Source organism: Scyliorhinus canicula, chromosome 1 (genome assembly GCF_902713615.1).
Source record: "Scyliorhinus canicula chromosome 1, sScyCan1.1, whole genome shotgun sequence".
Taxonomy (NCBI): Eukaryota; Metazoa; Chordata; class Chondrichthyes; order Carcharhiniformes; family Scyliorhinidae; genus Scyliorhinus; species Scyliorhinus canicula.
Window position 1 is genome coordinate 293,356,233 of NC_052146.1, and position 24,695 is coordinate 293,380,927.

The 24,695-nt window shown below is 47.4% G+C and overlaps 1 protein-coding gene across 4 annotated transcripts in view; it reads right to left on the reverse strand.

Annotated features, from left to right (window-relative positions):
- Positions 1-24,695, reverse strand: part of cnsta (consortin, connexin sorting protein a) — a 98,631-nt gene that overhangs the window by 58,051 nt on the left and 15,885 nt on the right. For 2 of the 4 annotated variants that reach the window (XM_038815436.1, XM_038815443.1), the window contains exons 2-3: positions 8,545-9,009; positions 5,102-5,319 (exon numbers count right to left, since the gene is read on the reverse strand). In XM_038815436.1, the coding sequence (XP_038671364.1) occupies positions 5,102-5,319; positions 8,545-8,941 (615 nt within the window). In that variant the 5' untranslated portion in view covers positions 8,942-9,009. The remainder of the gene's footprint in view (positions 1-5,101; positions 5,320-8,544; positions 9,010-24,695) is intronic. The other 2 variants (XM_038815450.1, XM_038815457.1) reach the window with 2 other exon arrangements.

A 24,695-nucleotide genomic window follows, 5' to 3' on the forward strand; every position in this document is an offset into this window, starting at 1 on the left:
GCAGCCAGATAGGATGCTTTCTATGGTGCATCTGCAAAAGTTGGTAAGAGTCAGTGTGGACATACCGAACCTCCTTAGTTTCCTGAGGAAGTATAGGTGCTGTTGTGCTTTCTTGTTGGTAGCGTCGACGTGGGTGGACAAGGACAGGTTTTTGGTGATGTGCACCCCTAGGAATTTGAAGCTGTTAACCATCTCTGCCCATTGATGCTGACAGGGGTGTGTAAGATACTTTGCTTCCTGAAGTCAATGACCAGCTCTTTAGTTTTATTTGCATTGGGGGATAGATTGTTCTCCATCTCCCTCCTGTTTTCTGACTCGTCGTTCCGACCCACTATGGTCATGTCGTCAGCAAGACTGCAGATGGAGTTGGGGGCTAAGTACGCAGCCTTGCGGGGCCCCAGTATTGAGGACTATTATGGAGGTGGTGTTGTTTATTCTTACTGATTGTGGTTTGTGGGTCAAAAAGTCGAGAAACCAGTTGCAGAGTGAGGAGCCAAGTCCTAGGTTTTGGAGCTTTGATAGGAGCTTGATTGGGATTATGGTGTTGAAGGCGGAGCTATAGTCAATAAATAGGAGTCTGATGTAGGAGTCCTTGTTGTCAAGATGCTCTAGGGATGAGTGTAGGGCCAGGGAGATAGCATCTGCTGTGGACCGGTTGCGGCGGTATGCGAATTGCAGTGGATCTAGGCGTTCTGGGAGTATGAAGTTGACGCACTTCATGACCAACCTCCTGAAGTCCTTAATTATGATTGATGTCAGGGCCACCGGAAGGTAGTCCTCGAGGTATGTTGCCTGGTCCTTCTTTAGCAACGGTATGATGGTGGTCTTCTTGAAGCAGGTGGGGACTTCGGAACGGAATAGGGACAGGTTAAAGATGTCCACGAACACATCTGCCAGCTGATTCAGTGCAGTCAAGCAAAGCTGCGGGTCTGGATGGGTTACCCATCAAATTCTAGAAGAAATTTGCGGGGCAGTTGACCCCACTGATATTAGTCACGTTTAACGATTCCCTTCCCTGGGGGGTATTGCCATTTACATTGGCTAAAGCCTCTATTTCCCTGATTTTGAAGAAAGCCCTATAGAATGTGGGCTGCATCAGCCTCTCATTGTTAGATGCCGATGCTAAGGTGTTGACTCAGGTGTTCCCAATACGGTTGAAGCCCTACGGATGACTTTGGAAGAACAGACTGATTTTTTCAAGGATTGGCAGCTGCCAGCCAATATACGACTATAAAATATCATACTGTCCCCCCTCTAGTGTCTGAACCGGAGACGATTGTTTCAATGGACTCAGAAAAGAAGTTTGATAGGGTCAAGTGGGGGAATGGTCAAGAATCGACTTGAGATTCTAGGGAGTTTTAGTTTCAGGCCAAAATCTATTTCTTGGATTAGTTTGTTGGATAGGGCTCCCACCACTAGTGCTCGGACAAACAACTTGAGCTCAGGTTACTTTCAGTTGGATAGCAGGACAAGGCAGGGTTGTCCTTTGTCTCCACTTCTGTTTGCCTTGGCAATTGAATCACTTGCCAGAGTGTTAAGACCTTCCACAGAGTAGAGGGGAATAAATCAGAGAGGGAGATAGCATAGGGTGTCCATGTATGCAGATAATCTGCTTCTTTATATCACAGACCCAGTCTCCACCATGGATTAGATAATGCAGCTACTGAGGAGTTTTGGCTCGTTCTCTGGGTACAAGTTAAATTTGGATAAGAGCGAATACTTTCCGGTGAACCCCAGGGAGGGGAGCTGACCTAGGAATGGTGCCTTTTCACCTTGCCAGATCTAGCTTTCATTATCTGGAAATCCGGGTAACCCATGTGCTAGTCTGGAGAGTGAGATTAGAACTGGATTTGCAAAATAACTTTTTCCTGTCCTTGGCGGGCAGGGATCAGACTGTCAACATGAATGGCTTTCCGAGGTTTTTATTTCTTTTCCAATGTCTCCCTATTTTTCGCTATTCAATATGATAGTTTCCTTCATTTGAGTGGACAAGACCCAAAGGATTCGATTCGTAGGGCATTCCTTCGGAGTGTGTGAGAAAGAACAAGAATGAGTGAAATGAGTGAGAATGAAAATGAGAGAGAGAAAAAAGATGCACGCATACACAGTCGGGTGGTTTAACCTTACCTAATGTTATTTTATTACTGGGCAGTTAATATTGAAATGGTATTCAAATTCCATATGGGGCCAGATGGAGTCTGGCTCCCGCTTCAGTGTTCCCCTGTGCAATTTACCTATAGTCCAGTAGTGGTGTCCACTCTGAGGATTTGGTGTTAGTTTAGGCTAAATTTTAAAGCTCGGCTCCATGTCGTTGTCAGGCTCCATCTGTCAGAATCATCTTTTTGTGCAGCATGTTTGGATTCGAAGTTCAGGTCCTGAGGGAGGGAGGGGATGGTGTGGTTTGAGGGACTGTATGTAGAGGGTAGGTTTGTCAGATTGGAGGAGCTTTGGATAACTCCAGAGGTCTAATTTATTTAGGTATTTCCAGGTATGCGATTTCCTGTGCAAGGAGATCTCGGTGTTTCCCTTGGCACCTTCGCTCCGCCTCCCGAGGTGGGTGTGACAAGATATTGGAAATTTATGGCCAGATCCTGTCGGTAAAGCCGAGCTAGGTCTGTTTTTGAGGGAGGGGTGCAGTGATGCTCTTCACAGGGTCAACTCAACCTCCTCCTGGATCTTGATTCACTTCAAGGTGGTGTACAGGGTGAATCTGACCAAGACGAGGAGGAATGATTTTTTTTCTTGGGAGTGGAGGATGGGTAGGAATGTTGTTCTCGGAGGCTGGTGAATCATACCCACATGTTCTGGTCGTGTCCTAAACTTGCAAGCTTCTGTTCTTTAACACCAAGACAGGAATTCTGGATATCGAACTGGAACCTCAGCGGGGTTTCGGGACTCAGTGGTTCTATCCTCGCCGTTAACCAACAGCCAAGAGATGAGTTCTTCTGGGGTGGAGTTCTCCTACCCGACCCAGTGCCTCAGCCTAGTTTGGAGATCTAATCAAGCTCCTATGCCTAGAGAAGGTCAAGTACACATGTGCTTTTCAAACTTTTTTTTCCTGGGATCCAGTTTTACAAACGGCTATCCTTCATGACCCACGCCAGCCAAACTTCGCCACCCACCATTTTTGCTTACCTTTAATATGGCAAGTGAGCCTGCTTGGTCCTCCCGATCTCACTTGCTTGGTCATTCAATGTTACATTTCTGCCAAGGACTGCAGCTAGTGATTTAAGTTCTCACTGCAACATTTGTCCTCGAACTGGCCATGCTTAGTCTTCAAATGCATTTGAATTTTTGAGGGTTTTAATCTTTCATTTGCCAGTACTTCCCTGCACATAAAACACATGGGTTTTGCATCCTGATTTTCATGGGCACAATTAACAAGCCAGACCTCAAGGAATCATCTTTATACTGCTTTGTTCCTGATTTCAGATTTTTCTTAATGGGTTGTTCATCAGAGGCTCACACCAACACTGCTTTGTCCTGCCGTGGACTCTCCCGGGAAGCTCTCTCTATCAGGTCCATTTGATATCCTGGCCTGTTTGTTTCTCTGGCCCTCCCTTCTTTATTCTAAAATGATGTATCTTCAGTTCTTCACACAGTCCTGTTGCTTGCTTGCTGGCTGCTACAAAATGGAGGAATCTCTCCTCCATGAATTTGCACCGAGAGCACGTGGCATCAGTCTACAGGGCATGTGACCTGTCTGCCGCCGCTTCTAGTGGAAAGGCCCTATCGGTTGTTAAAAAAGTCTGGTCCTGGGACAGCACACTGATGTCAGTAGGTGGTCAGTCCAGCTGGGCCTGCACACTGCTAGATCTGGCGAGCACGCATGCGCAGTCCAGCTGGCATGAAAGTCGGTTGCGACTGTCATTTATAAAAGTTGGTCACGGCCGTTGGGTGCCTCTTCCTGCAATTGGAAATGCTGCGACTGATCCCTCCACAACCCCTCCCAACACAAGCCCGTAACCCACCCGCGGGTCACGATCCAGGAGATTGAAAATGACACCAATAGAGGGTTGGTAAAAGGGTTCTCCTTGAAATAGCAGCCATTCATTTCCTTTTTCAGAGAGCTAGTCACTGTCAGCAGGGAGGGTATTGGTCTGCGTTTAGTTATAGGTGGGAGGTTTGGGGTTAATTTTTGGATGTGATATTCATGAACTGCACCTGTATGTATTTGTTGGTTAGTGTGAATTTATTTTGTAATAATGAAAAATTCTTACTTTGCAATAAAAGTATTTAAAAAGAAATATACAATCTTCAGACACCGAGGCAAGTATGCAATGTAAGGAAACTGGTTCTTTGACACACATTGATTTTCTGCAACCAAACTTCTAGAATTTACTTAATTAAAATACCCACAACCTGGGAGAAGTTGGATGGCACGGTGGCGCAGTGGTGAGCACTGCTGCCTCACTGTGTGGAGGACCCAGGTTCGGTCCCGGCCCTCGGTCACTGTGTGGAGTTTGCACATTCTCCCCGTGTCTGCGTGGGGGTCTCCCGCACAACCAAAGATATGCAGAGTAGGTGGATTGGCGTTGTTAAATTACCCCTTAATTGGAAAAAATAACTGGTTCCTCTAAATTTATTTAAAAAAACACGAGGGGGAAGTCAGTCACCTATGCATCAGATATCATCAGTTGTTTTCCATTCCCAATCAAAAAAATGACCCTCATTGAACCCGAGGTTACTAGATTTAGGCTGCATTTCTGTGACTCTATCTCTTCCATCTTTCTTTCTTCCATACTCTCAGAATCTGCTGCAACATATGAAGATGAATAAGGAACTCAAACACAGCTGTAAATTTGAGAGCAGAAGGAACTGGAATGGGTAAAAATAATTGAAGCAGAATTTATTTCTCTTGTGCAGCACTCAAATCGTGGGAAGGGGTCATGCATTGCTCAAATTCATACTTTATTCATGAATGCAGTATTTTGAGCTCTAAGTATTTCTCTCGACTTGCTTTTCATTTTATGAAAAGTTTAAGCTACAACATTTTAATTTAGTGAATCAATTTGCTTAAGACAGGTAAATATTCATTCAAAATCAATTCTTGCTACACCTGAATGAGATGACGTTGGGAGAAAAGTGGAATCTGCTGTACCTGATGAAGATAGTGTGGCAAACTACTGGAATCATTTAGCTCAGTTTCCCGCTGGATGCAGTTGAGCAGAGTCTGAAGATGTCTTTTCCTGTCGATTTGCTGACTGTTTATTTCTGACCCAGAACTTCTGTCATATCCAAGAGTGTTCAGTGACTGATATAAACATGCTGGAGAATCTTCTGTGGCTTCCTCCAAGATACCTGTAAACCCACAAGAGTCTACTTGACATAAATTATATAATTCAGATAAATGAAAACACAAAAGCTTCAACTGTTCAAAGGAAAAACAGCACCCATTCAAAATTAAAAGCAAACTGCGTGGTACAGAGAGTATTAGCAAACTTTCCGCTTTTTGGGCTAGAGCTCAAGGATAGCCACTGTCTGAGGCTGAATCAGACTTCACAAACTGGGAGTTGTATCTGACTCAGAGGTGAACCTCTGATTAAAAACCTCTGCTACTTAGTGCCCAATTCCACCTTTAAAGTCACCTAATTCAGAGAATCATGGAATTTCTACATTGCAGAAGTCATTCAGTCCATCGAGTCTGTGACCCTCTGAAAAAGCACCCTATACCAGCTAGGGCAGCAGGGTAGCATGGTGGTTAGCATAAATGCTTCACAGCTCCAGGGTACCAGGTTCGATTCCCGGCTGGGTCACTGTCTGTGTGGCGTCTGCACGTCCTCCCCCTGTGTGCGTGGGTTTCCTCCGGGTGCTCCGGTTTCCTCCCACAGTCCAAAGATGTGCGGGTTAGGTGGATTGGCCATCCTAAAATTGCCCGTAGTGTCCTAATAAAAGTAAGGTTAAGGGGGGGGTTGTTGGGTTACGGGTATAGGGGGTATAGGCGGGATACGTGGGTTTGAGTAGGGTGATCATGGCTCGGCACAACATTGAGGGCCGAAGGGCCTGTTCTGTGCTGTACTGTTCTATGTTCTATGTACCTGGGCCCACTAGATCATAGAATTTACAGTGCAGAAGGAGGCCATTCGGCCCATCGAGTCTGCACCGGCTCCTGGAAAGAGCACCCTACCCAAGGTTAACACCTCCACCCTATCCCCATAACCCAGTAACCCCACACAACACTAAGGGCAATTTTGGACACTAAGGGCAATTTATCATGTCCAATCCACCTAACTTGCACATCTTTGGACTGTGGGAGGAAACCGGAGCACCCGGAGGAAACCCACGCACACACGGGGAAGATGTGCAGACTCCGCACAGACAGTGACCCAAGCCGGAATCGAACCTGGGACCCTGGAGCTGTGAAGCGATTGTGCTATCCACAATGCTACCGTGCTGCCCCGCCCTATCCCTGTAACCCCACCTAACCTGCACATCCCTGGACACTAAGGGGCAATTTAGCTTGGTCAATCACCAAACCTGCACATCTTTGGACTGTGCGGGGATACAGAGCACCCGGAGAAACCCATACAGACACAGGGAGAACTAGTGCCTCAGCTCGTTTCCTGCTGAAAACCTCATCCACGCCTTTCTTACCTCTAGACTTGGCTATTGCAAGACACTCCTCTGGCCTCACATCCTCCACCATCATAAAATTAAGCTCATCCAAAACTCTGCTGCCAATATCCCAGCTCACACCTAGTCCTGTTCAAACATCACCCCTGTCCCTGCTGACCTGCACTGGCTCCCAGTTGAGCAACACTTGGGTTTTAATCCTTGTTTTCAAAACCTTTGCAGGACTTTAATCCTCCTAAATTCTGTAGCATCCTCCACCCCTACAATCTTCAGAGATACCTGCACTCCTCCAATTCTGGACATCTGCATATACCAAATTTTAACAATTTCTCTTTCAGCTGCCAGGGCCTAAAGTTCTGGAATTTTATTCTTAAACCGCCCCATCCCCAAAATGCTCCTTCATAAAGCCTACCTCTTTTGACAATCTTCTGATCACCTGCCTTATCGTGGCTTAGTGTAAAATTTTATTCACTAACACTCTGAAAGCTAGTGACTCCAAACAAACCTGTTGGACTTTAACCTGGTTGCAAGACTTCTAACTGTGCCCAGCCCAGACCAACATCGGCATCTCCACATCATGACTCTTGTGCAGCACCTTGGAACATTTTATTACTTCAAAGGCATTACATAAATACAAGTTTTTGTTAAGAGATCTCAGTATGCACTGTCTATACTTTTCTCGTTGTTTCATCAAACATTTTTTTACTCCATTTAAAGTAATCAGTGTTTTGTTTCCTACTCCTTGTTGGGTTACAGTTCCAAGGGGCTGGCCCCTGGAAGTATCTCATCCAAATACCCAAACTTCATCCAGGGGAAAAGGCAGGTTATTAAACTGATGAGGGCATTAGAGCCGAGTGAACTCCTATACTTAGCTCAGGTCCACACTCAGATAGAAATAAAGAGCAGGATCTTGAATTCACCAATTCAGAAATATAGAACTCAACAATAATCAAGACCAATAAATATAAAAGACAGACTTGCATTTATATAACACCTTTACAACCGTAGTTGTGAAGCACTTCAAAGCAAATTAAGTACTTTTGAAGTCAAGTTATTGCAATAATACAAGAAATGTAGCATCAGATTCAAAATACAATGTGGTAATGACCAAATTTTAATTTTGTTTTAGTTGATTGAGGGATAAATATTGGTCAGGACATGAGGGGTAATACCCCTTTGCTTCTTTGAAATAGTGCCATGGGATCTTTTGTTTCCACCTGAAAGGGAAGACAGAGCCCTCATCAAGATGTCTCATCCACAAGACAACACCTCCAACAGTTAAAACACTTCAATTGTACAGTTCTGCACTGGACTGTCAGCCTGGATTTTTGTGCTCGGAGCCCTTCAGTGGCACTTGAATAAACAACCTCTTGACTCTCATACGAAAGCGTGACTGACCAAGCTACTGTTGATCATGGCACAGGTCACAAATTAAAATTTAGGGTCTTTTGGTCTGAATAAGCTAGGTGCTCACTGCCTTAAACACCTAGGTCACCAGGCAAACTTTACTCCCTTTAAGAACGTAACCTGTTATTTATGGTGATTTAAAATACTTTTTAATATTGGGAACGTAAGTTGTTGAGATGGAGATTTCAAGGTGGCAGGTGTGGTGGGGTGCCATGGTCAGCAACAGCTCCATTGCAGTTTACTGACCCATGTTGGTACAATATATAGACTGCAATTAGAAGATGATTCCACATGCAATCATTTGTGCAGACTCATTATTTCAGACTCAAACTGATAATGTTGATGTGATAATAAAGGTCGACAGTTAAAGTTGGAACTATATCTCCTCAAAAGTTTCCATGGTGAAAATAGGGAGGAAAAAACAGCAAGTAAATTTATTAGATAAACACACAACGCACTGAATCATTATTTTGCCCCAAGGTTGTTGTTACTTGCATGCTTGTCGATTTCAAGTTCTCATTTTTGTTTTGCTTAGGCAGCAAAAGATTCAAACTGAAAATTTACCAGAAGAGGTGATTTTCAATTTTCTTTCCATTTCCAAATCCCAATTCCTAACTGTTTTTACCCCCATTGGCAGTTCGGCACTAGGGTTGGCAATGCTGTTCGAAACCTCAGATTCAGCAACACAATCAACTCCCATATGCTTATTTTGTGCAATCTCAAAGTCAGTTTTGTTATGGTTGTCTTCATTGTTATTGATTAAATCTTGCTTGATCCACTCAAATCCTCCCATTCTATCATTACTGCATGGTGATATCTGTGCCTCATGAATCCGATTTTCATTTTCATCAGAAATTAACGGGGAAAGACGACTAATTGCATTGGCTTTTTCCACAGTCTTGTTGCAGCCATTTTTCTCTGTTGCACCAACTTCAGTTGTAAGCGACCCTCCTTCATCCATGAGAATCCTCTTCTGCAGCCCAGGCTGACACCATCAATTTTCTTCAGTTTTTTAAAAATACAATATGCCTGGCAAAAATAAGGTTTAAAAAAGTCAATAAAGAAAATGAATTATTAATTTCAGTCCAGTGTCACATTAGAGTTGGAATGACAAATATGAGATTATTTCCAAGATATGGTCAACACCCAATTATGCCATTCAGCTAAACACTTAGCATTGAAATCTTGATTCAGAATTCACAAAGAACTACCTTTTAAAAACTTCACATGGATCTCATTTAATGCTCCGAAATTGGCTTCTCCCATCCAAAGGCAGCCTTTAACTAGTAAATGAAACGTATAGCACATGTGAAAATTTTTGTTTTCACATCCAAAATGGACACTAGCAGTGTTTTGTAGAAATAATAGTTTAATAGGATCTTCTAGCATAAAAGTGCTAGTGTTAAAATAATATATTAATGGATAATCTCGGGGCCTCACGGTAGCATGGGGCCTCACGGTAGCATGGTGGTTAGCATCAATGCTTCACAGCTCCAGGGTCCCAGGTTCGATTCCCGGCTGGGTCACTGTCTGTGTGGAGTCTGCACGTCCTCCCTGTGTGTGCGTGGGTTTCCTCCGGGTGCTCCGGTTTCCTCCCACAGTCCAAAGATGTGCGGGTTAGGTGGATTGGCCATGCTAAATTGCCCGTAGTGTAAGGTTAATGGGGGGATTGTTGGGTTACGGGTATACGGGTTATGTGGGTTTAAGTAGGGTGATCATTGCTCGGCACAACATCGAGGGCCGAAGGGCCTGTTCTGTGCTGTACTGTTCTATGTTCTAAATGTAGGAATAGACTGTAATTATCACTTGCATTCAATAAACCTACTGGCAATAGCTTCAATATACAATTCATTTGTTGGAATGATACCCTCAACTTTAATTAGCTTTCTTAGTGCAACATAAAAATCATATTTAATATTGTAGCCACAGTAAAATATGCCAAGGTCTGTGCGATTTCCTACAAACTTATGTTTCTGTGGCTTTTTGGTTCACTAAACTGGAAATTCAGAGATTAATATAAAAAGTATACCAGAAGAAAACACTGGAAACATTAACTCAGGATGGTGGTGGGAATCTGGAACTCACTGCCTGAAAGGACGGTAGAAGCGGGAACTTCAGCATTTAAGACAGATTGAGATGAGCACTTGAAATTTCCTATCATAGAATGCTACGGACCAAATGCTGGAAACTGCCAGGTGGCCAGAACATACACAAATAGCTGAAGGGCCTTTTTCTGTGCTATAAATGCAATGACTTAAGTACCAATTTTTCGAAGTTCCTCCATCAGCACCAGTGATAGAATTTAAAAAAAATGTATTACCACTTTTATTTATTACCACCTATTCTGTAAAATTTCTAAAGTGTCTACACCATTTACTAACAAAGATGACCAGTGCCCACCCTGCATCTTGGTCGTTAAGATGCAGCTTAAGATGGAATAGCAAATGATTCTACCAAATTTCCCTCTACCTTGTCTGAAGCACATGGCCTCTACTTGACACCAATTTTGAATATGGCAGCACAAGGATTGATCAAATGACTTCAGAAATGGTGGACACAAGTAATATTCCTTTCATTCATGAGACATGTAGCAGCATTAAACAAATATAGGTTGTGGCCAGAAGGCTGTTTATAGTGGGGTTCTGCAGGGATCACTACCAGGTCCCTTGCTTTTTTGTGATATATTTCAATTACTCAGATACAACATCGGTGGCGTGATTGAGAGGCCTGCAGGTGTGGTTGATAGGGAGGAAGAACGCTACATGAAATACCATTCAATTGGTCAGGCAGGCAAAAAAGTAGCAAATCTGAAAAAGTGAGGTTAATGCATTTTCCAAGGCACAAAGCTGACTTTGACTTCACAAGTACTTCATTGGTTTTAAGGTTCTTTGAGATATCCGATGGTCTTCATTAAGATCAGCTCTGTGCTGATTCTGTTGGTGAGGAGCACAGCTTGTGTCTAACTGTGGAATAAGTGGAGGATGGCCACAAATTTCTGGGGCCAGCCGCATTTGAGACGGATACCCCATTGCCACGGTTGACAGTCACAGGCTCCATTTCTCAATATCGTGACAGCGTTAGTCTCGGCACCACCCAGCCGGAGCGAAGTTGAAAGAGTCATTTGACAGTCGAAAACACTAATGTCTCTGAGAAGATGGAATTTTTGTTGAAATTCTGAGATACACTCCAGATATGGCTGCACAACCACATATCCCTCATCTGGGAAGAGGTGCGCATGCCCAGGGATCTCTGTAATGCTGTAACAGAGGGGCTGTTTAGCTCACTGGGCTAATCGCTGGCTTTGAAAGCAGACTAAGGCAAGCCAGCAGCACGGTTCAATTCCCGTAACAGCCTCCCCGAACAGGCGCCGGAATGTGGCGACTAGGGGCTTTTCACAGTAACTTCATTTGAAGCCTACTCGTGACAATAAGCGATTTTCATTTCATTTTGTGACTCAGGAAGGGAGACAAGTCTGAAAGACAGAGGAGTCTCCCTCAATTTCTTCCCCAGTGGCCAAAGAGCTCCTTCCAGAGTTGCAGTGCGGTTTTCACCTGTCAAGAGGCATCACAAACATAATTTTCAGAGTGCACCAAATCAAAGAAAAATACAAGGAACAGCCGTTACTGACCTCACAACATAAGTACTCAAATGTGAATTATATTGCTGTTGCTCCATCTTTAATTTAAATGTCACAAAATGGCATAATTGTTGATAAAGCTCAATCTTTGCAGCAATTGGAAAAGGGAGGAAGGAGGGAAATGGGGAAAAATAAACATGTGTCAGTTACCGCCATGTCTGTTCACTGGTCCTTCCTTCAAAGTACGGTACCAGTTCCAAAATAGCGACTATAATTCCTTTTCAAGATCATCCTGAAGTTAATAATCCGAGATCTCCTCCCTTTCAATAATGAGCTTGGGTTTTTATTGTCTGCATTCCACAACAAAATGTTTCTTTGTATTCGTCAATTTTGCAAGAGATGTCAGGAAATTTGAAGAAAATACTAATTGAAAATTTCAGTAAACTCCGCTCAGCCAAGATACGTGTCTGAATTCCTCAGAAGATCGTGTTTATCTTGTTTGTGTTATGTCAAGCTGCAACACATTCATCACAGAAGGGGTAGACTCCTCAGATACTGAAACAGTCCATGCAAGACCTGGACAGCATTCAGGCTTGGGCTGATAAGTGGCAAGTAGCATTCATGCCACATGGGTGCCAGGCAACATGGGTGCGAGGCATCTGGAAAGAAATTGTGAGGCATCTGGATAGAAATTGTCCCATTGGGCAGATGCAGCATGGGTTCGTAAAGGGTAGGTCATGCCTAACTAATTTAGTGGAATTTTTTGAGGACATTACCAGTGCAGTAGATAACGGGGAGCCGATGGATGTGGTATATCTGGATTTCCAGAAAGCCTTTGACAAGGTGCCACACAAAAGGTTGCTGCATAAGATAAAGATGCATGGCATTAAGGGTAAAGTAGTAGCATGGATAGAGGATTGGTTAATTAATAGAAAGCAAAGAGTGGGGATTAATGGGTGTTTCTCTGGTTGGCAATCAGTAGCTAGTGGTGTCCCTCAGGGATCCGTGTTGGGCCCACAATTGTTCACAATTTACATAGATGATTTGGAGTTGGGGACCAAGGGCAATGTGTCCAAGTTTGCAGATGACACAAAGATGAGTGGTAAAGCGAAAAGTGCAGAGGATACTGGAAGTCTTCAGAGGGATTTGGATAGGTTAAGTGAATGGGCTAGGGTCTGGCAGATGGAATACAATGTTGACAAATGTGAGGTTATCCATTTTGGTAGGAATAACAGCAAACGGGATTATTATTTAAACGATAAAATATTAAAGCATGCCGCTGTTCAGAGAGACTTGGCTGTACTCGTTGGAATTTAGAAGGATGAGGGGGATCTTATAGAAACATTTAAAATTATGATGGGAATAGATAGGATAGATGCGGGCAGGTTGTTTCCACTGGCGGGTGACAGCAGAACTAGGGGACATAGCCTCAAAATAAGGGGAAGTAGATTTAGGGCTGAGTTTAGGAGGAACTTCTTCACCCAAAGGGTTGTGAATCTGTGGAATTCCTTGCCCAGTGAAGCAGTTGAGGCTCCTTCATTACATGTTTTTAAGGTAAAGATAGATAGTTTTTTGAAGAATAAAGGGATTAAGGGTTATGGTGTTTGGGCCGGAAAGTGGAGCTGAGTCCACAAAAGATCAGCCATGATCTAATTGAATGGCGGAGCAGGCTCGAGGGGCCAGATGGCCTACTCCTGCTCCTAGTTCTTATGTTATGTTCTTATCTCCCCATGACATTTAATGACATTAGTTTCAATGAATCACCCACTATTAACATCCTGGGGGTTACCATTGACCAGAAGCTGAACTGGACCAGCCAGATAAATACTGTGGCTATAAAAGCAGGCGAGGGGCTGGCAATTCTGCGGTGAGTAACTCACTCTTGGCATTCCAAAGCCTGATACTATCTAAAAGGCACAAGTCACCAGTGTGATGGAACATTCTCCACTTGACTGGATGAATGCAGCTCCAACACAAGCAGCTCAACGTCATGCAGGACAAAACAGCCTACTTGATTGGCATCCATTCCACTATCAACACACAGCAGCAGCAGTGTGTACCATCTACATAATGCACTGCAGCAACTCACCAAGGCTTCTTCAACAGCACCTTCCAAACGTGTGAACTCAACCACCTGGAAGGACAAAGGTAGCAAACACACAGGAACACCACAATCTGCAAACTCCCTTCCAAACCACACAACAGTCTGACTTGGAACTACATTAGTGTTTCTTCACTGCCGCTGGATCAAAATCCTGGAGCTCCCTTCCCAACAGCACCCTGACACCACATCGACTCCAATGGTTCGAGAAGGCACTTCAACACAATCCAAGTCCCTCTATTCTAACAAGATCTGTCTCCGGGTTACCAGGGAAGCAAAGGCCTAGATATCGGCCTCTCTCGCCCCCTGGACTCCTGGGTCTTCAGACACACCAAAAATCGCCACCTCTGAACTCAGGACCACCCTCACTTTCAGAACCTCCTATGTCAGCAAACACCTGCCAGAATCCACCAAGCTTTGGACCGGCCCAGAACATCTGGGCATGTTTTGTGTGCCCACCCGCACACATCTATGCTTCACCCCCGCAAAAAACCTACTCATTTGGGCCACAGAAATATGTGCCCTTAAACTGAATAAGGCTAAGCCTAACCCACGACAAGGATGCATTAACCCTCCTCAGGGCATCCTCCCACAGCTCAGCCTCCAAATCCCTATCCAATTCTTTCTCCCACTTGCGCTTCGCCTCCCCCATCGGGCCTCCCTCCAAGTCCATCAGCTCGTTATAAATTTCCGACACCTTCTCCACCCCTACCCCCATTTTTGACAGCACCTTGTCCCATAGCCCCTGGGGCGGCAGGTGCGGAAAGGTTGTTACATGCCTCCGCACAAAGTCCCTCACCTGCAAATACTGGATATTCCCACCAGGCAGCTCAAATTCCTCCTCTAACTCTTCCAAGCATGGAAAGCCACCAATGAACAAATCCCCAAACTGCTCGATCCCCACCCGCCACCCCCGAAACCACCCCCCCCCCCGCCCTCAACAAACCGGTGACTGTCACCGGCGATGCCCAAACTGAGGCCCCTCCCAACTCCTTGTGCTGCCGCCAGTGATCCCACACCCTCAGGGCCACCACCACCACCGGACTTGTGGAGTACCTGGCCAACGAGAATCAGGAGGCTCTGAGGCTCTGAAACACAAACAAGAACCTCGGGAGGACCGTCACCGTTACCGTTTGAAACTTCCCCGCCAATGACAACGGGAGCGCATCTCACCTTCTAATGTCCCCTTCATCTGCTCCACCAACCAAGCCAAATTCAAATTATGCAGCTGCTCCCACCCTACGCCACCTAAATGCCCAAGTACCGAAAGCTCCCCTCCACCAATCTCTTCCCCTGCCCCCTCGCCTGGACTGGAAAGACTTCGCTCTTCCCCATGTTCAATTTATACCCCAAAAACCGGTCAAATTCCTTTAAGATCCCCATAATCCTCCTAATACCTCCCAGTGGGTCCGAAACATTCAGCAAGAAGCCGTCTGCATACTCCACCACCCCTCCCCCCTTCCCCTGCACTATCCCCCGGTAGTCCCTCGATGCCTCAACACCAATGGCTCTATAGCCAAGGCAAAGAGCAATGGGGAGAGTGGACATTCCTTCCTCACCCCCCGATGAAGCCTAAAATAATCCGAGCTCACCCGGTTTGTCCGCACTCTCGCCACTGGTGCTTGGTACAGCAGCTGGACCCAATCCACAAATAAAATCCTGTTCAAACCCAAACCGCCCCAGCACCACCCACAAGTTCCACTCCGCGCGAACGAAGGCCTTCTCCACACCCATGGCGACCACCATCTCCATCCCCCCCCCCCCCCCCCCCCCCCACCCACCCCCCACCCCCGTCCCTTGTGGGGCATCATTATCACAGACAATAATCTCCTGTGTTGGCCGACAGATGCCTCCTCTTCACGAACCCAGTTTGTCTGACAGATGCCTCCCCTTCACAAACCCAGTTTGGTCCTTCCCTATCACCCCTGCCACACAGCCTCAATTCCGAGGCCAAGATCTTGGTGCCCTCATTCAATAGCGGAATCTGCCCATAGGACCCACACTGCTCCGGATCCTTTCCCCCATTTAGAACCAAGGAGATTGAGGCCTGCGATATTGTCCAGTCCGGGGGGGGGGGGGGGGGGGGGGGGGAAGAGCTAACACAGACGACCCCCCCCCCCCAGCTCGTTAAACACCCTCACCAAGGGCCCCAGCACACTGAAAACGTTTTTAAAAATAAATTTAGAGTACCCAATTCACTTTTTCCAATTAAAGGGCAATTTAGTGTGGCCAATCCACCTAGTCTGCACATCTTTGGATTGTGGGAGCTAAACCCACATGAAGACGGGGAGAATGTGCAAACACCACACAGACGGTGACCCAGAGCCGGGATCGAACCTGGGACCTTGGTGCCGTGAGGCAAAAGGGCTAACCCACTGCACCACCGTGCTGTCCTGAAAACTTTTTATGGAACTTCACTGGGTATCCGTCCAGGCCTGGGGCCTTGTACGACTGCAATGCCTCCAGCCCCTACACTACCAGCCCAACAGGAGCACACAGCCCCTCCACCAGATCCTCCTCCACCCTCGGGAATTCCAACCCCGCCAAAAAACACATTCCCTCCACCCCAGCTGGGAGTTCCAACTCATACAGCCTCATGTAGAAATCCCCAAACACCCCATTCACCCCCACCGGATCCAAGACCGTGTTTTTCTCCCCCCACACATCACTTTTCCAATCTCCCTCGTTGCCCCCTGCATCCTCAACTGATGCGCCAGCATCCTGCTCTCCTTCTCCCCATATTCGTAGACAACCCCCCTCGCCCTCCTCAATTGCCTTCCCCGTGGATAAAAGCCCAAACTCCATCTGCAGTTTCTGCCACACCCTTAACAGCCCCCTCTCCAGGGCCTCCGAATACTTCCTGTTCACCTGGAAGACCTCCTTCACTAGCCTCTCCATCTCCACCCGCTCCGCCTTCTCCCTTTGTGCGCATATAGAGATAAACGCATCCCTCACTACTACCTTCAGTGCTTCCCACAACGTGACTTTCAACACGATCTTTATAGAACAGTACAGCACAGAACAGGCCCTTCGGCCCTTCAATGTTGTGCCGAGCAATGATCACCCTACTCAAAACCCACAAATCCACCCTATACCCATAACCCAACAACCCCCCCCCCCCCCCCCCCTTAACCTTACTTTTTAGGACACTACGGGCAATTTAGCATGGCCAATCCACCTAACCCGCACATCTTTGGACTGTGGGAGGAAACCGGAGCACCCGGAGGAAACCCACGCACACACGGGGAGGACGTGCAGACTCCACACAGACAGTGACCCACCCGGGAATCGAACCTGGGACCCTGGAGCTGTGAAGCATTTATGCTAACCACCATGCTACCGTGCTGCCCCAATTAAGGGCTTTAGGGCAATTAAGGATAGACAATATATGCCCACATCTGTGAAAGAATGTAAAAACTAGTGTAACTCCTTATCAGATGTGCCATCTTTCAAAGTCCATCCAACTCACAATTCAGTAAGTTTTAAAGTACTGGTGGACAAGGATAAGAGTGGTCCTAGGGTGAATGTGCTAAATTTGGGAAAGGCTAATTATAATAATATTAGGCAGGAACTGAAGAACCTAGATTGGGGGCGGATGTTTGAGGGTAAATAAACATCTGACATGGGGGGAGTCTTTTAAATGTCAGTTGAAAGGAATTCAGGACCGGCATGTTCCAGTGCGGAAGAAGGATAACTACGGCAAATTTTGGGAACCTTGGATAACGAGAGATATAGGCCTCATTAAAAAGAAAAAGGAGGCATTTGACAGGGCTAGAAGGCTGGGAACAGACGAAGCCTGTGTGGAATATAAGGAAAGTAGGAAGGAACTTAAGCAGGGAGTCAGGATGGCTAAAAGGGGTCACAAAAAGTCATTGGCAAATAGTGTTAAGGAAAATCCCAAGGCTTTTTACACGTACATAAAAAGCAAGAGGGTAGCCAGGGAAAGGGTGGGCCCACTGAAGGACAGACGAGGGAATCTATGTGTGGAGCCAGAGGAAATGGGCGAGGTACTAAATGAATACTTTGCATTAGTATTCACCAAAGAGAAGGAATTGGTGGATGTTGAGTCTGGAGAAGGGTGTGCAGAGATCCAAAAAGACGAGGTGTTGGGCATCTTGAAAATTATTACAGTAGATAAGTCCCAAGGGCCTGATGGGATCTACCCCAGAATACTGAAGGGGGCTAGAGAGGAAATTGCTGAGGCCTTGACAGAAATCTTTGGATCCTCACTGTCTTCAGGTGATGACCCAGACGACTGCAGAATAGCCAATGTTGTTCCTTTGTTCAAGAAGTGTAGCAAAGATAATCCAGTGAACTACAGGCCGGTGAGCCTTACGTCAGTGGTAGGGAAATTACTGGAGAGAATTGTTCGAGACAGGATCTACTCCCATTTGGAAGGAAATGGACGTATTAGCGAGAGGCAGCACGGTTTTGTGACGGGGAGGTTGTGTCTCACTAACTTGATAGAGTTTTTCGAGGAGGTCACAAAGATGATTGATGCAGGTAGGGCAGTGGATGTTGTCTATATGGACTTCAGAAAGGCCTTTGACAAGGTCCCTCATGGCAGACTGGTACAAAAGGTGAAGTCAAACGGGATCAGTTGTGAGCTGGCAAGATGGATACAGAACTGGCTAGGTCATAGAAGGCAGAGAGTAGCAATGCACGGGTGCTTTTCTGATTGGAGGGCTGTGACTAGTGGTGTTCCGCAGAGATCAGTGCTGGGACCTTTGCTGTCTGTAGTATTTATAAATGATTTGGAGGAAAATGTAACTGGTCTGATTAGTAAGTTTGCAGACGACACAAAGGTTGGTGGAATTGCGGATTGCGATGAGGACTGTCAGAGGATACAGCAGGATTTAGATCGTTTGGAGACTTGGGCAGAGAGATGGCAGGTGTAGTTTAATCCGGACAAATGTGAAGTAATGCATTTTGGAAGGTCTAATGCAGGTAGGGAATATACAGTGAATGGTAGAACCCTCAAGAGTATTGACAGTCAGAGAGATCTAGATGTACAGGTCCACAGGTCACTGAAAGGGGCAACACATGTGGAGAAGGTAGGCAAGAAGGCATAGGGCATGCTTGCCTTCACTGGCTGGGGCATTGAGTATAAAAATTGGCAAGTCAATTTGCAGCTGTATGGAACCTTAGTTAGGCCACACTTGGAGTATAGTGCTCAATTCTGGTTGCCACACTACCAGAAGGATGTGGAGGCTTTAGAGAGGGTGCAGAAGAGATTTACCAAGATGTTGCCTGGTATGGAGGGCATTAGCTATGATGAGAGGTTGAATAAACTCGGTTTGATCTCACTGGAACGATGGAGGTTGAGGGGCGACCTGATAAGAGGTCTGCAAAATTATAAGGGGCATAGACAGAATGGATAGTCAGAGGCTTTTTCCCCAGGGTAGAGGGGTCAATTACTAGGGGGCATAGGTTTAGGGTGCATCGGGCAAGCTTTCGAGGAGATCTTCGAGGCAAGCTTTTTTTTTTTTACACAGAGCGTAGTGGGTGTCTGGAACTTGCTGCCGGAGGAGGTGGTGGAAGCAGGGACGATAGTGGCGTTTAAGGGGCATCTTGACAAATACATGAATAGGATGGGAATAGAGGGATATGGACCCCGGAAGTGCAGAAGATTTTAGTTTAGATGGGCAGCATCGTCGGCACAGGCGTGGAGGGCAGAAGAGCCTGTTCCTGTGCTATACTTTTCTTTGTTCTGATGGGCATAAAGGTCTCCTTGACTCATTATTCTCGTTGTTGTGTCTAGATCAGTTGCCATGTTTGCCTGCAAATCAATAGTTACTTTTAAATTAACTTATGGGCTGAAAAGAGCATAGGATATACTTAGAACTTGAAGGGTTGGACTTCCGGTGTGCACCATGGAGTGAGTGGTTACACACACACGGCAGCTCCTGCTAAGATCACAGAAAAGAGCTCTTTTTTAAGCAATATGGAGTGGAATTTTTTATGAAAAAGTATAGGTGAAATGTTGGAGGAGTTTTTTCACCCAGGAATGATGTTTCTTGGTTTCCAGTCCCGCAGAAACAGTGTAGGATTTGGCTGGGACTGCAGCAGAGAGACAAAGCCTATTCAGCAGGCAGGCGGGGGAAGGGCTGTGTTAGAGGCCTCAAGCTGACCTGAGGGCCCTTGTGAAAGCTGGATTCTAGCAGCAAAGGGAACAACTGGAAAAGATCTCACCAAGGGCTCTTTTAAGGGCCCGCAACGGCACGGATTTGATTTTTCCCCAGGTGGGAACGCAGCCTCGGTGCTTGGCGGCCGGTGGATGGGCTGGACTAGAAGTGGAGCAACCAGATAATCAACTTTGCAGCAGAAGAAGGTGCGAGGCAAAAAGGACAAGATGGCGGCGGGCGGGGAACCGGCAGCGTGGCAGCAGTGGGCGAGGGAACAGCAGGAGCTGCTGCTGCGCTCTTTCCAGGAACTAAAAGCTGAGATCCTGGAGCCATTGAGGGCATCGCTGGACAGGCTCGGGGCGACTCAGACGGCGGAGATTCGGGAGCTGCAGCAAAAGGCTTCGGAGAACGAGGACGAACTCCTCGGCCTGGCGGTGAAGGTGGAATCGCACGAGGCGCTTCACAAGATATGGTTGGCAAGGATGGAGGAGATGGAGAACCGCTTCCGCCGGAAGAATCTGCGGATTTTGGGCCCCCCGGAGGGGCTGGAAGGTTCGGATTTGGGGGCCTACGTGGTCCTGATGCTGAACTCGCTGATGGGCGCGGGGTCGTTCCGGGGACCCCTGGAGCTGGAGAGTGCCCATCGGGTGCGGCTGCGGAAGCCCAGGCCGAACGAGCCACCCAGGGCGGTGCTGGTCCGATTTCAACGCTTGGTCGACCGTGAGTGTGTGCTTCGTTGGGCGAAGAGGGAGAGGAGTAGTAAGTGGGAGAATACGGAGATCAGGATTTACCAGGACTGGAGTGCGGAGGTGGCGAAGAGAAGGGCTGTGTTTAACCGGGCGAAGGCAGTGCTCCACAAGAAGGGGGTCAAGTTTGGTCTGTTACAGCCAGCACGCCTGTGGGTCACTTATAAAGACCGCCAACTTTATTTTGACTCCCCGGAGGCCTGTACTTTTGTCCAGGCAGAGAAGCTGGACTTGAACTGAGGACTGGGGAACGTTGTACGCAGCCCGGAGGCTTTGTCCTCCTTGATATCCTTTCGCTCTTTTTGGTTCTATTGGGCAATGTTTGTCTTTTTTGTTTTTCGCTGTCTTGCCTTTTCTTTTCTGCTTTTCGGGACTGTTATCTGTTTACTTGGGTGTTTTATCATATCATGTTGGGATTTTTATTATTTCACTGGTTACAGGTTTGGGTGGGGTTCGCGGCCCTGTTGGGTCATGTGCCCGTCTTCCCGCGTTTTGGGTCGGGGGCGGGGCTTGGGATGGGGGGCACGGGCCTCTCTCCCACGCTGGAGAAGCAGGGGGCGGGGTCGGCATTGGGGGAATGGTTGGGGAACACTGGGGAGGGTAATTGGGGTGGCGGGAGCAGCCAGGGTCAGCAGGAGTCAGCTGACTTACGGAAGTACAATGACCGGAGTTACGCAGCTAGGGGGGGCCCTAGCTTGGGGAGGGGGAGATGGGGGGGGGGGGGGGGGGGATACCGGGTTGCTGCTGGAATGGCCAAGAAGGAGCTGGAGCATGCAGAGGGGATCAGGATGGCGGTCTGTTGCTGTGGGGAATGGACTGAGCGGGGGGTGCGGGCACGTGGCGGACTACGGAAGGGTGATGGCTAGTCGACAGGGGAGGGAGGCAGGTGGCCCTCTGATCCGGCTGATCACCTAGAATGTGAGGGGACTGAATGGGCCGGTCAAACGGTCCAGCGTGTTCGCGCACCTGAGGGGGCTGAAGGCGGCGTGGCTATGCTTCAGGAGATGCACCTGAAGGTGGCGGATCAGGTCAGGTTGAGGAAGGGATGGGTGGGCCAAGTGTTTCATTCGGGGCTGGATGCAAAAAACCGGGGGGGCTCCTGGTGGGGAAGAGGGTGAGGCATTAAGTGTGGTGGCAGACAGCGGTGGGAGGTACGTGATGGTGAGCGGCAAGCTGCAAGGGGAGCGGGTGGTGCTGGTCAATGTATATGCCCCGAATTGGGATGATGCGGGTTTCATGCAGTGGATTCCAGATTTGGAGGTGGGGGGCCTGATAATGGGGGGGGGGGGATTTCAACGCGGTGCTGGATCCACCACTGGATCGATCCAGTTCTAGGACGGGTAGGAGGCCTGCGGCGGCGAAGGTGCTTTATGGACCAGATGGGAGGGGTGGATCCTTGGAGGTTCGTGAGGCCGAGGGCCAGGGAATTTTCATACTTCTCCCATGTGCATAAGGCCTACTCCCGGATCGACTTCTTTGTTTTGAGTAGGGCGCTGATTGCGGGGGTAGTAGACGCTGAGTACTCGGCGATAGCCATTTCTGACCATGCCCCACATTGGGTGGACCTTGAGCTGGGGGAGGAGAGGGACCAGCGCCCGTTGTGGCGCTTGGAGGTGGGGCTGCTGGCAGACGAGGATGTGAGGGTGCGGGTTTGAGGATGCATCGAGAGGTACCTGGAGGCCAACGATAATGGGGAGGTCCGAGTGGGGACGGTCTGGGAGGCGCTGAAGGCGGTGGTTCAGGGGGAGTTGATCTCCATTCGGGCCCACAGGGAGAGAGGGGAGCAGAGAGAAAGGGAAGAGATTGTTGGGGGAGATGGTGAGGGTGGACAGGAGGTACGCGGAGGCCCCGGAGGAGGGATTGCTGAGGGAGCGGCGCAGCCTTCGTGCTGAGTTCGACTTGTTGACCACCAGAAAGGCGGAGGCTCAATGGAGAAAGGCTCAGGGTGCGGTGTACGAGTATGGGGAGAAGGCGAGCAGGATGCTGGCACACCAGCTCCGTAAGCGGGATGCGGCTAGGGAGATTGGTGGAGTTAAGGACCGGGGAGGAAATGTGGTGCGGAAGGGGGTAGACATTAATGGGGCCTTCAGGGACTTTTATGAGAGACTATATCGGTCCAAACCTCCAGCGGAGAAGGGGGAGATGGGGCGCCTTTTGGACCGGCTGAGATTCCAGAGGGTGGAGGAGAGACGGGTGGAGGGTCTGGGGGCGACAGCTGAGCTTCAGGAGCTGGTTAAAGGGACAGGGAACATGCAGTCGGGGAAGGCGCCGGGGCCGGATGGGTTCCCGGTTGAATTTTACTAGGCGTATGCAAGGCGTTTGTGAAGGGGAGGCAGCTGAACACTAATATACGGAGGCTCTTGAACATTATTATGATGCCGGCGGTGGAAGGGGAGGCGGAGATAGTGGTGACGCTAGATGCGGAGAAGGCCTTTGATAGGGTCAAGTGGGGGTACTTGTGGGAGGTGCTGGAAAGGTTCGGGTTTGGGGAGGGGTTTGTCAGTTGGGTGAGGCTGTTGTACGAGACCCCGATGGAGAGTGTGGCTACGAATAAGAGGAGGTCGGAGTATTTGTGGCTATACCGAGGGATGAGGCAGGGGTGTCCGCTGTCCCCCCTACTTTTTGCGCTGGCAATTGAACCGCTGGCTATGGCGCTGAGGGAGTCGGGGGATTGGAAGGGGCTGGTCCGGAGCACCGAGTGTCGCTCTATGCGGATGACCTACTGTTGTATGTGGCGGACCCGGTGGGGGCAATGCTAGTTGGGGGGGGGGGGGGGTGTTGTCTCTTTGTTTTTGTTTTGGGTTGAATATCTGTTTTTTGCCAAGGACGGGCGTTAATTTATTGTTTCTCTTTTGTATTTACGGCGGCCGGGGGGGGGGGGGTCTGTTTTTTTTTGTTCTTACAATTTTCTGTTATTGTTTTCTTTTTTGTGAAAATGTGAAAATTTGAATAAAAATTATTTAAAAAAGAAAAGGACTTGAAGGGTGCTACACAAATACAAGTTATTTTGTTCTACAGTATGCAAGCTAAAATATAACACAAGGAGCAGAAAGCAAATGGATTTAAGGAAGGGTGAGTTGACTAAAGGAAAATGGTTCTAACTAAATTTAAAAATACAGCTGATGGCTTATGGAAAAAGTTACACCCAACAAGTTAGTAATGCTCCAGCTGTTGAACTTGCACTACCACCCTCTCAAATGAATCTGCTGAGAGTATACGGTGGGGAAATGAGGCAGAATTTGTTTCATCTTCTGTGGTCTTGTGTTTTTCATTTTTCTCTCAAGATTTGTACCTTGTCTCTTCTTCCTTGAAGGTAGCACTGTTGCTTCACAGTGCCAGTGACCCGGATTTGTTTCCTGGCTTGGGTTACCCCCAGTGCAGTCTGCACGTTCTCCCTGATTCTGCCTGGGTTTCCTCCGGGTGGTCCGGTTTTCTCCCATAAGTCCCGAAAGACATGCTTTGTTTGGTGAATTGGACATTCTGAATTCTCCCTTAGTGTACCCGAACAGGCGCCGCAGTGCGCCAACTAGGGGATTTTCACTAACTTCATTGCAGTGTTAATGTAAGCCTGCTTGTGACACTAATAAAGGTTATCCTCCTGTAGTTAGTATATGCCTTCTTTTTGTAATCAATTGTTTTACAATAACCAGGAGGTTCACTGCAGAGAGCTGCATTTCCTTAGGGATCGAAGAAATTATGAAGTGCAAATAAGATTATGTAATTCCAAAATCTTACTGCCTAAATTGATGAAGCAGATGAAGACTTCTATAGATATTAAACAGTGCTGCTTGTTATTTGTTCTAGGGAGGTAACATTCTCTAAAAGTTGTTTTTAGATTAGGTTTCTCATGGTTTTCCTTTCCTCAGCAGCTGACAACAACCCTGAAGTAAGCTTTTTAAAAATATTTTTATTGAAAACTTTTTCATTAAAACAAAATAGTATAATACAAAACAGATGGTCCCAGATACAATGTAAAAAGAACACAATCAACAATCAGGAACACATCCAATCCGCATTAAACAAAACAAAACAAAACAGCTGAACTCCTTAAAAAAGGAAATGAATAGCTGCCACCTTAGGTGGAACCTTCTACCGACCCCTAATGGTGTACTTGACATTTTTCAAATGTAGAAACGCCATGAGGTCACCCAACCAGGCTGAGGCAC